Source organism: Mercenaria mercenaria, chromosome 10 (genome assembly GCF_021730395.1).
Source record: "Mercenaria mercenaria strain notata chromosome 10, MADL_Memer_1, whole genome shotgun sequence".
Taxonomy (NCBI): Eukaryota; Metazoa; Mollusca; class Bivalvia; order Venerida; family Veneridae; genus Mercenaria; species Mercenaria mercenaria.
The window spans coordinates 42,688,089-42,702,138 of NC_069370.1; the positions used below are offsets into that span (position 1 = coordinate 42,688,089).

The 14,050-nt window shown below is 34.9% G+C and overlaps 1 protein-coding gene across 1 annotated transcript in view; it reads left to right on the top strand.

Moving 5' to 3' along the window:
• Positions 1–10,261, top strand: part of LOC123561795 (homeobox protein HOX3-like) — a 36,818-nt gene extending 26,557 nt beyond the window's left edge. Inside the window, exon 3 of the mRNA XM_045354404.2 lies at positions 4,576–10,261. Within this exon, the coding sequence (XP_045210339.1) occupies positions 4,576–5,286 (711 nt within the window). The 3' untranslated portion in view covers positions 5,287–10,261. The remainder of the gene's footprint in view (positions 1–4,575) is intronic.
• Positions 10,262–14,050: the final 3,789 nt, after the last annotated feature.

Consider the following 14,050-nt stretch of genomic DNA (forward strand, 5'->3'; position numbering starts at 1 on the left):
GCCTTCGTTCTGGTGAATATCACATTATATCCACTGATTCTAGAGTAGAAGCCAACATCTTACAAACTACATTGAAACTTGGGCTTTATACTATAGCAATGTTCTTTTGATAATATTGAAGACACCCCTAGTGTAACAGTTTTAGCTTATCTTTTGATAATATGAGCCGTGCCATGAGAAAACCAACATAGTGGCTTTGCGACCAGCATGGATCCAGGCCAGCCTGCGCATCCGCGCAGTCTGGTCAGGATCCATGCTGTTCTCTTTCAAAGCCTATTACAATTAGAGAAACTGTTGGCGAACAGTGCTGGTCACAAAGCCATTATGTTGGTTTTCTCATGGCACGGCTCATGTAAGGTTTTTTTTTGTCACACATTTCTTTATTAATGGTTGTTGTTATATGTCTAGTGAACTGTGAACTAGCCAGTCCATAGTTCGTGCACAACCTTGTGGCTCATAAAATTTCTTTCATAGACTGATGTATTAAAGGCTATTAACACACAGTTCTTTATTAGTAATTGTTGTTTTATTTGTGGTAAACTGTTAAGTAGTCAGTCCATAGTTCGAGTACTACCTTGTGACTCATAAAATTTCTTTCCGTTGTCTATCTGGCAATAAGTGACACCATACGTTTTTGTTTCTCCTGTATTGATACATTTATTGAACGTTGTCTTTGAGTTATAGTAAAAAGAAAAACATCGGGGTTAACATTGATCCAGTTAGGATTTGCATAGGACATTACAGGCCCTTCTATGATGTTTTGTAAACTTTTTTTTTCTATTGCCAACTGAGCCATTTAATCAGTATATGAGCCGTGCCATGAGAAAATCAACATAGTGGGTATGCGACCAGCATGGATCCAGACCAGCCTGTGCATCCGCGCAGTCTGGTCAGGCTCCATGCTGTTCGCTTTTAAAGCCTATTGGAATTGGAGAAACTGTTAGCGAACAGCATGGATCCTGACCAGACTGCGCGGATGCGCAGGCTGGTCTGGATCCATGCTGGTCGCACACCCAGTATGTTGGTTTTCCCATGGCACGGCTCATATACTGATAAAATTTATGTAGGAACCTTGACTTCCTTCATTGATTCTTTCTGCAGTGTTAGGAAATATTTGTTTCTACGTAACGCTTTGTATAAATTAACAATACCTTCCATTCAAATCTGTGTTTTCTGCTCATTGCTATGCTAGAGACTTCAAAACATATGCATTCCATGCAATATGTTTGAATCACTGTTTAATGTCCTGCCAAAAGCTACCATTAAAAATGTGCTTTCTGTCTAGTCCCATGCATGCTACATATATTTCAGTTGTCGTACCATTTCAAAACTATGCATTCAGTTTAAAATGTTTGAATCATTCTTCCATACTACAATGCTTTATCCCTTAGAATCTATGTCTTCCAATAAACCTGCTTGAGTCATTGTCCAAGCTCCTGCTACAGGCATCTACATTGTCATGTGCAGTATGATATAATCTAGGCATTTTGTTCAATAGTTGTGAGTCGTAGTTCAGTTTGGAGCTACTGTTACCATAACCATTTGATTCTATCCTTCCATCTAACATGTCGGGGTCATTGTAAAATTTCATGCTACTTCCATTCATTATAGACTATTCATTCTAACTGACATATTTGAGTCATTGAAAAATTTCATGTTATGGCATTTATTTAGGCATATGAATTATAATATATGCCTTCCAATTTGCAAGTTTAAAAACAAGGATAAATATCAAACAGGGAATGCCATGTTCCAAAACCGCAGCCTCCCCAAAACGAAACTCACAGCACGCAGATGTACACACTACCAACACACACACTCACATACAAAGCCAACACACAAGGACAAATGAATAGTGGGGCTTTATTCAATGTTATGCTACAGATATATATATATATTAGAATCTATGCCTCCAATACAATATGTTAGAGCCACGGCTAAGGTATCTACATTGACATATCAAATCTATGACTTCTTTCAACATGTTTGGGCCGTTATTCATTTGCCTGTTGCAGGAGTCTACATTGCCATGTTCATTTGAATTTATGTCTTTTATTCATCATGTTTGAGTCATCATTCGGTTTTATGTTTCATGCTTCTATAGTATCACATGCATTTGATTCTATGCATGTTTTTCATTATGTGAATCATTCTAGTTTCAGAAATCTGCAAAGTCAAAACCATTTTTGAATATATCCATTACGTTTAACACATTTGAGTCATTGCTCAATTTTGTACTACTGGCATCTTCTGTATTGAATGTGTGTCTTGTCTTCCATTCAACATATTTGAGTCATTTTGCTACTGGCATCTAAATTGTCATATCCATTCCAATATATGATTTCTTTTCAACATGAGCCAATTGTTCAGTTTAAGCTTAAGGCATCTATACATTGTATTGTTAATTCTGTTTGAATGTTTGCCTCCTTTTCAACAAGTTGAGTTATTGCTCAGTGAAGGCATCTGCACATGTACATATCCTAATGAAACATGCTTTTGTTATCACTCATTTGAAGCTACCGATTTCGACAATGCCATAGCCAACTGAATCTATGGATTCTTTTCAGCATGTTTAAGTTTTTGTTCAGTTGCATGATGCAGGCATCTATTTTGTCAAATCACTTTGAATATAGGTCTTTCGTTTCATATGTTTGAGTCTGATTATCTTATCCGACTGAATCTATGCTTTCCGTTTTCTTGTTCTGCATCTATATTTTCATATCCGTTAGATTGTATACTTTCTTGTTCGTTATATACATTGTCCTATGCTTTGTGTTCATCATGCTTTAGTCACTCAATGTTAAGTGTAATGTTTCTAGCGGTCTAAATTGTCTTTGTGTCTTTCTGTTTAAAACGTTCGTACAAAGTTCAGTTCTATCATTCTTTCTACTAAAATGCTGTGGTTATAACGCTTTTTTAAACTGTTAATAAGAGTTTGTATTGTACAGTCGTGGTGCAATGGTTATAAGACCGTACTGTGGGGCACTGAATGGAGTTCCTTCTGTTGGCGTTCTGCTTTCTGCAAAACCATCGAGTGCATGTGCATGGTTCGTTGGCTTTTTGTTTAACGTTGGTTTTACATGATTTAAATTTACATTAGCATTTTTGTGGTCTACATATAGTACCATTGCGTGTGTTAGAGTTCACACGGCGCCGGTGGCTTTGATTTACTCTGTCCTGTAACTTTGGAACATCGTCGGAAATGAAGAGATAGGTTTTGCCGCTCATTTAATACACTTAAACTTTGACACCAGCAATTTCAAGGTGGTTCTCCTCTGTGGTCCGTTATTTGTTTGTTGTGTCCTCGTATTCTATATTAAACTTTATCTGTGCATTGTGGTGTACGTATCAATAATGTACAGTTAAGTACATACAATCTTGTAAGGGTTTCGTGTTGAAGTGAGCTATTCCTTTTCGATCTTTTTCTTTGCTAAACGCGTGTAAATATTCCTGTTTTACTTCTGTAACACAGGCAGTGGTCTTCAGGTTTACGTATTTTTGTTTAGTTTTGGTCACTGATCAGATACATGATACAGACCTTTAATTGCAATAGTCCTAAGAGTTTTCGACCTTATGTCTTTCTGTTTAATGTTCAGCTTCCTGTTGCAATGACCATCTACCATCTAAAGATTATGCCTTTCTGATTTTCACCACTTTATTATTTTCCAACATTTGAGTCCATAAAGAACTCTCAGATATATTCAAAAGGAACAAGTTGTTCGTTGTAAACAATAATTACGTGTCTTGCTTCACGTTTGTGAACGGACGCACTGTAAATGAATGCACATACTGTTTAAAAAAAACAACTCCGCATTCGTGACTGAGAAAGCGTATACATCTCCTGTGTATGGTCCTATTCGTGTTTTGCAGATGGCAAGTTGTAAGCAATACTCAAGTGAGGATGTCGCTTCCATTATTCACACCACTAATTGCAAATACGCAGTCCCGCAGTTTTCATACACCCATTTTAATATTCCATGTGAGCTTTTATGTTATACCAGAAGCCCTGTTATTTGATATGCTCAGTCTATTTTGCTAGTGTCCTTGGAGTATTTCTGTTCAATAATTGGTATACAACAAACCTTTGAAGAGGTTTCAAAACTAACCTTGTTCAAAGCACTTCATGTTGCAAGTCTGACTCAATACATCTATTGGCAACTTTTTAGTTCTCGGAATAGAATCATAAAATTCTACTGGAAAGACTGTTCATCAACGATGTTTGCTTAAAAAGGGAATATGTACAAAGGTCTTTCAAATAACTTGCTCAACATTAAACTGTAGGACTAAGGTGAAAGGCATCAAAACATTCATATATAAGAAACCTGTTTCTCACAATCATAACGTTAAAGGCCGAGAAATGCTAAAATAGAAACATATAATCCTTTTAAACTGAGGTAAAAAAAATAACTAGAAATCCTTGGTTTACAAATCGCTACTCTACAGTCGGAGAATTGTTGGTCAATACAGCAACTTAAGAACAACTCAAACATCATTTATAAACTTTTTTATGTTTGACTGTAAAAAAGTATTAAATATTTGAAAAACTATATTTAAAATGGTCTCATTTATTTTCAGAATCGGCGTATGAAGTACAAAAAGGAACAACGACAAAAACACTCTGACAAAGGACTTGGAAAACTTGACGGGTGTCTCTCTGGCGATAGTGATAGCGAAGAATCATATTCCGGGGGTCAGGACTCATTAAGTGACTGTGGAAATAAACCCCAACCCGGAGGTGGTAGCCCGGATCCTACTGGGCGACACCAGTTACCACCGGGTCATATGGCATCGCCCCATCCTCAGACCCCGAGTCCAGGACAGAGATCTCTTGCGCAAAATGTGACAATACCCCCTCATTATTCGTCTCATTCAGACATGTATACTCAGCAACCACCGCCACAGTCAAGTCCCACGTGCCTAAAGCAGTCAGCGTCTCCCGTGCCGCAACAGCGTCACGGAAATAGCATAATGCCCATGAACTGTATGAATAACATGCACAATATGGAAATGGGGCGATATGGAACCCACCATGCAGTTCCTAATCATTATATACATATGAACCAAAATTCTCACGGGGGTTTTAATGGCGGTCATCCATATATGGCGCATATGAACTCATATTCTATGTATCCGGATGTTAATGGAGGTCACGAGGACCCGGATCAAGGTCAAATGGCATCCGGTCACATGATACCTGGGCCGGGGATGCCTTGTGGTGTTGGAGGGGGTATGAACGGGTATCACCAGGGTCCCTACGATTATATACCAAAACTGACTCATTTATAATAGTTTTGCACAGCTATAAATAGGCAATTATATAAAATACTGTCATGTTTGTTTTACCCGGAAATAAGTGTACATGTTACAGTGAACTATTTGTAGAACTAATGGTGTTACTATTAATAGAATTGAACAAATAACTGCATAGTCTTTTTACAACGCATATTTCATAATTTTATTTTTTGTTTAGTAACTACACTGATACGCGCTTTATAATAAAAATTCTATGAAACAGTCGTTTTTCGCCCAAACCTCTACGAAAAATTACAATATCATACGGACATTAATTTAATATAGTAAACATGGCAAATGTGACAGCCGAAAAGAACGACTAATGTCAAAATTTTTAATCTGATTTTTCTGGTGGACGTAATGATTTTTCGGTGATTTTCATTGTTAAAACTGTTAATTCATTATCGATACTAGTGCTACGATAAAAACCGTAAATCAATATAAGAAGTGGAACCATATGGGTTGTTTAATAAATAATGCAGCAGTTGCAGCTCTTGAATATTCATATGTATTTATCTGTTTTATTTCATGTTTATTGCATGCATATTAAAATAATGATAATAGTGCTAAGTTTGTAATAAAAGTATGAGATTGTGTTGCATAGCAGTATAACAAACCTGATATTGGAATGGTACTAAAAAGGCCATGCCTTCATTTGTAGATTACTTTATCAAAATTTGATAAATACTGCAACAAATGGAAATATATACTACTCATATTTCATTAGCATTTACCAAAAATAAATCAGTTTAAAACACGTTTCTATAAAGTAAGTAAACTTGGAGAAAAGAAACATAATCCGTATTTATATTTTGCAAACGCATTAACATTTATTCGGAGTATTCAATACAATGTTTTTGCTTTATTTGCGAAATGATCAAAAACATAATTTCAAAATTTTCAACCCGCTGTTTAATTTCGAAATGTCTATGGCATGATTCTAGATGTATGTATCATCATATTTTTTTTCGAAAACAAAAAATAAAACAGAAATACAAAAAAAAAACCCATATATTATCAATGAAATTAAAGCTGATAATCTGAGTGTGATATAAATTTCCCTCACTTTTACATCCAACTTATTCTGCGTGACTAACAGAGTAGGGATTTTTACATTGTTAATACACTACACAAGCGTTTTATTTGTAAAGAAATAGTGTCAAAGACTCCCAGAGTCACTTCGATTCTACTTTCCAACTGATTAATTCTACAAACAAAATACGGTTTCTACAATCAGGACAGAGCGACTTATTAATAATTTTGCTTTGCCTTAAAACAAAACAGTCAATCACATTGATTGAGTTCACATTGATTGAGTAGTTTGTTTCTCTTGTTTTTCTCAGTGTCGGCAAAAACGCTTGAAAAACTGTACAATTGATTGACATAGTTGATATTTTGACGTATTCGTTATTGTTTGCATTTGTACCAGAACAAGAAATAATTTTTGTTTAAGCAAAGTCGATATTGCAAATACCTTAGCAAGCATATGGTCTGGCGAATACATGTATATATCCGTCTGTCGTGTCTTCACTGCGCATGTGCAGGTAGTTTTTTTTAATTCAAAAAGTAATTTCATTGAACTATTGTAGTAATTGTTATTTAATTAATTGTAATTGAAAATCTAAAAATGTTATTCCGGGCATAAATTCAATAAAATAGCTCTGTGGTAGTCGGTAAAAAATACAATCTATAAAAAAAGACAAATTTTTGTGCTAGTACCGAAAAAGTGATTAATTTCTCTGTTATTTTGTAACATGCTAGTAACGTTAAAGTTATTTATATTTTTGTAGATGTTGAGCTTTGTCTTAAAATGTCTGATATTGTAATGTACATCTGAAGACATGTCATTTCAAACATTTCTTGAAATAAGCCACCTCAGCTTTCGTATTAATTGAAACTAATATCAAAGATAACCAATGCATTTTATCAGAGCACAGCTTTTTTTTTTTTATGTGTACTTTGTTTTTATGCATCGGAAAATAATTTAATACCTCTACGATACTTCGACAAGTCTGAAAATATTTGGTAACACAACATAAGCTGTCTGTCTTACAATAAAAACACTTCCAGACGCACGTGAAAGCTGCACGGGTGAGTTGAGCTATGTGTTCCATTCACTTTCAGAGGATAGATTTGCCGTGCTTTATTGTATATTGAAAATCAGAAACAATCTCTGGTTATCTTTAGACTTGTATTTAACGCCATAGATAGTCCATGTGTTGAAATAAAGGAATCAGGGGTTATTCGGTAAAACATGACGTCTGCTCGCTGCGGGTATGCACGAGATAAAAGTGTTTTCCCTACGTAACGAGAATTCAAGTTGTGATTTTTGTATTAATTGTGCATTTATTTATGCAAGGTCAAATGTTTCCCTAGCTCGTGTTGTTACTCAGAAATATATAAGTATACATGATTGTTCATGCAGAGTTAGCTTTTTGTTTGAGAAATTGTTTTCTTTCCTCATGGTTATTTACCGCAAAAAAAAGGTTGATTTTTTTTCATAAGATTGAAGATTTGTATTTATAGTTTATTCATTAATTGACTGAATGGCACATACAAGTAGCTGATATGAAAAAACAGTTATATTGTTTTAAACTGAATTAAGGTATTGGACCCTGAATGGACCCATGATTGCACTCTTTTATTCCATTTTATATCCGAAATGCGATTTCGGCAATCTCCGCTTGTTATGAAAATGACCGAAGGATGCCGAAATAGCAATCGAGATACGTGTATTCGCACGGAAATTGCCGATTACGGGTCCAGTACCTTGATTGTAGAATCCAACATGTCCTCAGCATCTATCAGGAATGCTCACAGTAAAATTTTAAAAATCAACATTCGGAAACACTCTTGCGAAAATCAGGTAGAAATAGTTTCAAGTATTTCAAGAAAACGCCTGAAATTCCAGTGGCAGATTATTTTATCTACAACATTCAAGTACAAAGAAACCGCAACAATATGTGTTTGTTTCAAGAGTAGGTTATGTACATGTATATGATGCGTGTAATACGTCCGAGATAAGATGATTTTTTACGCCATATAAATCTGCCATTGTCAGCCATCAAACAATGTCTGTAAGCTGCCACACAATGTCTGACGCGCGTTTAAGACCCTTTCTTAACCCCATATAGGAGTAATCATACTAAAATATACATAAATTCGTAGAATTTTACAAACCTTGATTTTTGCAAAGTCTCTGGATATGACCTTTTCTTTTTAGGAAGTGTATGTCATGATCTGTGTTTAGGACTATTTTGATAAAAAAAAACAATAACAATTACCTATAATATATGAATTTAAGAAAGCAAATTTTGCCCAGTATTGGTCACTTTTGGTGGAGCGGGTCTCATCTATTTAAGATGATTTAATTCTAACCATTTTTGATTTTACATAGCTATTCTATTGCATTTCTTTTCTTTGTTAAATGTTAATTCATTTGGCATAAAATGAATAATAACTACAGATAATTCATGAGCCAACAGTGTTTCATGCACCAAAGAAATCAGCCTTTAAAGGGGCATACCTTCAGCTTTATAATTTATTAAAGATTGAAAACAGATCTTACAACTCATTCATCAAGAATATTATAAATTTTGTGATGAGATTTTATGAACATGATAAAGTATAAGTTCAAAGTACCCCGATTTGTGTCCGTATTTATTAGGGGACTAACCATGTAGACGGCTTATAAAGCCCCTTTAAACTACACAAGATTTTTTATAAATAAATGATGCTGAATCTTTCCGCTACATTGATTAAGAAAAAATATAAGTACTTTCACAAATTCGAAAATCTTGTATTGTCTCTTTTAAGTGATTGAAGCCGGTGCCGTGTGACGTATACATTACATTTAATGCATAAAGAAATAAACTACAAAAAAAATGAATACCGACGGTACTTTTTGTCTTTGTTATGTTTAAGTGCTGAGCATTTGCCAGGGTAATTTATTCTATTTTTTACGATATATGTTATGTAAAATTGTATATGGATGATGAACTTTGTTGGTTTAAGTCTGATCAATAAACTATATGTTCTGTTCTGTTCTGTTCTGATATTAGTACATGTATGTTCGTTTGTAAATGATAGCTTAAATTGTTTTTATATATCTATATATAGAATCTAGGGTAAATTTTATGAATCGCTGAAATCCAATCCATTCTATGAATACAAAGATAAGTATTGTTTTTCTCCACTTTGTTCATTTTTTTGTTTTTGTTATGTTTTTTATTTGTTTGTTGTCTTTTTTTCATACCGAGGAGTAGAATTTGATATCGTATGATGCATTTTTTGCTGTCTAAATTATTTCCCCTTCTCAAAAAGGGTAGAATCTGGTAAACTTGTAAAACGTTTTTCTTACGATTTTGTTTCACATGTAATATCTATGGCTACCTTTGACAAATTTTATAAATTTAAAAGATATTTTGTTGATTTTTTTCCAAATGTGACTGCGGAAAAATGGCTGCCAGTAAAGGGAGGTGATTATCACAAAACTCTAGAACCACATATATCTTCTACCGTTTGCCCTTTAAGTTGTTATTATTTTAATTCCTTGGTATACTACAAGCACAATATACTGTGAAATATAAACTACATTTTTTGTGAGAAGTATTGTGGCTGGCGAGAAAATAAGTTGGTCAAGTTACTACACCTGACTATTATTTTTTATTGTCTTATATTTCTAAACTATGTCGTGTCCTGACATGAAGGTGATGTTTCTATTGTAAACTTAGCAACACCTAAAAACAACAAAACTGTTTGAATCATGACTTTTGAATATCTATGAAAGTCTGCAAATTTTTGTTTTATGTATAATTTGTGTTTTTGTTGAATGCTATTTTCTACCCACTGACTATTTAAATGTGTACATAAAATACTATTTGTCATGTGAGGGCTCAAATTCATTGTTTTTGACTTTCACATATTGTTAACTGTAAGATGAATGTAATAAATTGACCTTGAAAACATTTTACTGTGTTCTTTTCACTTAATGGTGTAAGAGACCACGAATAATTTCTATTGATTCAAATGATTTTTCAGAGACTAATTCTAATAACATTTGCCATTTTCGTAGGGAACAATTATTTGTAATTATATTAAAGTAACTGAAATGAAAATGTTAATGCCTTAAGAATACAGTTAAATATGTACTTAATGACCATGTTTCGGTGAGGCAAAGACATTGTGGTCATTACTCACAGCTTCACTGTAGATTTGTAAAGCGGAAACATATGTAGACTCTGATCATAGATTACATCAAGGACAGGTTTGACTGTGTGTAAGGTACGATAAATTTGTTATGTTTACTTATTTTGTTTATTTTCGTGACATGTTCATTCGCAGTTATTACAGTATATGTAATAAACATGTATTTAACCTTTAGCCTGCTGGCGGCAAGTAATTCTGCCTTTGCGACCAGTGCAAACCAAGATCAGCCTGCACATCCGTGCAGTCTGATCATGGTCTGCACTGTTCGCTATTCAGTCAGTATCTTTTTGGTAAGCACCCGTTTTAACAGTTAATGGTACGAAATGGAAGATAAACAAGTTCATTATAGAAATTATGCAGGGTAGGGGTTAAAAGCACACGACTCAGTGGACCTATAAATCACTTTATATATTAAATTTAATTTTGATCAAGAAAATATTATAGAGTTTAATCAAATATATTCCACTGGGCCACGGTGGCACGCATATACATATTATAAACGATACATATTTCAACAAATATATACGTACGCTTTGATTATTTTATAAGAAAATAACAATGAACAGTAATAACCTTTATGTCGGGCTACTACGTCATTATTATATGAGCCGTGCCACGGGAAAACCAACATAGTGGGTATGCGACCAGCATGGATCCAGACCAGCCTGCGCATCCGTGCAGTCTGGTCAGGATCCATTCTGTTCGCTAATAGTTTCTCCAAATCCAATAGGCTTTAAAAGCGAACAGCATGGAGCCTGACCAGATGCGCAGGCTGGTCTGGATCCATGCTGGTCGCATACCCACTATGTTGGTTTTCTCATGGCACGGCTCATATAACACAGTTTCCCGTCTTCTGAAAACTGACTAGATATAAAACTGAAGTCACAAGCTGGAAATAAATTTTAAAAATTGTAAATTTTAAAATTATAGAATGTTGTATTATATTGTTATAAGTCAAGAATGCCAGCCGGAGTAAATAAGTCCACACATATTAAAGATATGACTTAACTTATTTCCAGAATGAATGAAAACTTCATTCGGAGTAATTTTCACAACACGTTCAATATAAGCTATGGTGATACATTTTTAAAAGTACCGACAAAAAAGATGTTAATCACGTCTCAAAGCACATTTAGATTTACATTGATATTTTCTATATGTAATCAATCATATATTTGAAAGAGTCTAAAGTTTTGAACATCCTAAGGGCTTACTAAAAATGCTAGGAGAACATTTGCGTAAAACCAAAAGAAATGCCATTTTATTATGATGCGTTTGAAATCGCTAGACTGTTGCATGTTGGGGATCAATTTAAAATCCTTTACCTTAGCAGAATTTAAAATCACGTGACTTTTTATAAGAAATGATAAAAAAAATCAGCTGCCTAGAAAATATCAGTAGTTGCTCAGTTCGTGAAATGGAAATATTGTACAGTGTATGCAATTATCATTTATTCCGTGTTAAGGTTCATCTAAGGTGTTGATTGCATTTTTTTGCTATAAATAAATCTCCAAACTGAGAATTTACTTTAGGGGAGGTAACCAAGTACTTTACCTGAACCTTAACTGATTAACCTTACCAACATTCAAAATAAGACAGTTTACGGGGAACAATACATACATAATTATAAAATTTTAACGAATGATACATCGCTGATCGGAATCTCCTCCGCCCACCAATTCATTCATCCATCCATCCATTCAACTTAATCATGTGCGCATACATTAATGTTTCATTGCCATAACACCATAAATCTAATAGTTCTTGATGTGAAAACAATAGTTAAATTGTCTTTGTCTGATAGCTAACATACACTGACCACGGGCTATCAATTACGACCTATTGTTCAACCTTACGATTCCTGCGATTCTGACCGTGCAGTCACCGTATGGTCAATATTATTGAAGGAAACGAAGCAATTACATCCATTCTGGGACGGCCGCGGACATGTTTGTGGCACAGTCTAAAACAATCAATGAATAGCAATGAATGATTTATGGCAGACAACCTGGAACGAGTGTCTGAAGTCAATCTAAACTTAGTCTCATATTATCGAATCCCAAATAGAAGCTTAAAGAAAATGTCAAACAGTAATTGATACACAACCTTGATTCTTTTCACAACTTTTCTCTGTCTAAGTGGTCTCAGACGGTTCTAGTTTCTCAGACAATGAAACTGCTTACATTTGTGGAGACGAAAAGGACTATTTTATTGTTTGAAACCAGACACTCACTATTATTCCGTCCAATGTAACAGCTACTAGTATCCGGACGTGTACGTTTTCCCCGATAGTAGACTAAAACGGTAATTTCAGTTGTGACAAAAGTCTTGACAGATAAATGTAATTCGAAACTACTTGCAAAATACAGCATCGAGAAGTTGGCACTGACATCGGAGATCGAAAATCGAAATTAAATTTCTAGCCAGCTTTTAATTTCGAGCCAGCTCGAAGATCGAAATTCAACATTGAATATCAATTTCGTGCTAGCTTTTAACTTCTAGCCAGCTCGAAGATCGAAATTCAACATAGAATTTCGAGCTGGAATTGAATTTCGAGCCAGCTCGAAGATCGAAATTTAGATTTTCTAAAACTTGAATATCGAGCTGGGGTTGAATTTCGAGCCAGCTCGAAGATCGAAATTCAGATTTAAAGAAAAAGTTGAATTTCGAGCTGGGGTTGAATTTCGAGCCAGCTCGAAGATTGAAATTCAGATTTTAAAAAATGTTGAATTTCGAGCTGGGGTTGAATTTCGAGCCAGCTCGAAGATCGAAATTCAGATTTTGAAAAAGTTGAATTTCGACTGGGGTTGAATTTCGAGCCAGCTCGAAGATCGAAATTCAGATTTTGAAAAAGTTGAATTTCGAGCTGGGGTTGAATTTCGAGCTAGCTGGAAGATCGATATTCAGATTTTGAAAAAGTTGAATTTCGAGCTGGCCAGCTCGAAGATCGAAATTCAGATTTTGAAAAAGTTGAATTTCGAGCTGGGGTTGAATTTCGAGCCAGCTCGAAGATCGACATTCAGATTATCAAAAAGTTGAATTTCGAGCTGGGGTTGAATTTCGAGCCAGCTCGAAGATCGAAATTCAGATTTTGAAAAAGTTGAATTTCGAGCTGGGGTTGAATTTCGAGCCAGCTCGAAGATCGATATTCAGATTTTGTGAAAGTTGAATTTCGATCTTCGAGCTGGCTCAAAATTCACCACCAGTTCGAAATTCATCTTTTTGAAAATCTGAATTTCGATCTTCGAGCTGGCTCGAAATTCAACCCCAGCTCGAAATTCAACTTTGTGAAAAAATCTGAATTTCGATCTTCGAGATGGCTCGAAATTCAACCCCAGCTCGAAATTCAACTTTTTGAAAATTTGAATTTCGATCTTCGAGCTGGCTCGAAATTCAACCCCAGCTCGAAATTCAACTTTTTGAAAAAATCTGAATTTCGATCTTCGAGCTGGCTCGAAATTCAACCCCAGCTCGAAATTCAACTGTTTGAAAAAATCTGAATTTCTATCTTCGAGCTGGCTCGAAATTCAACCACAGCTCGAAATTCAAC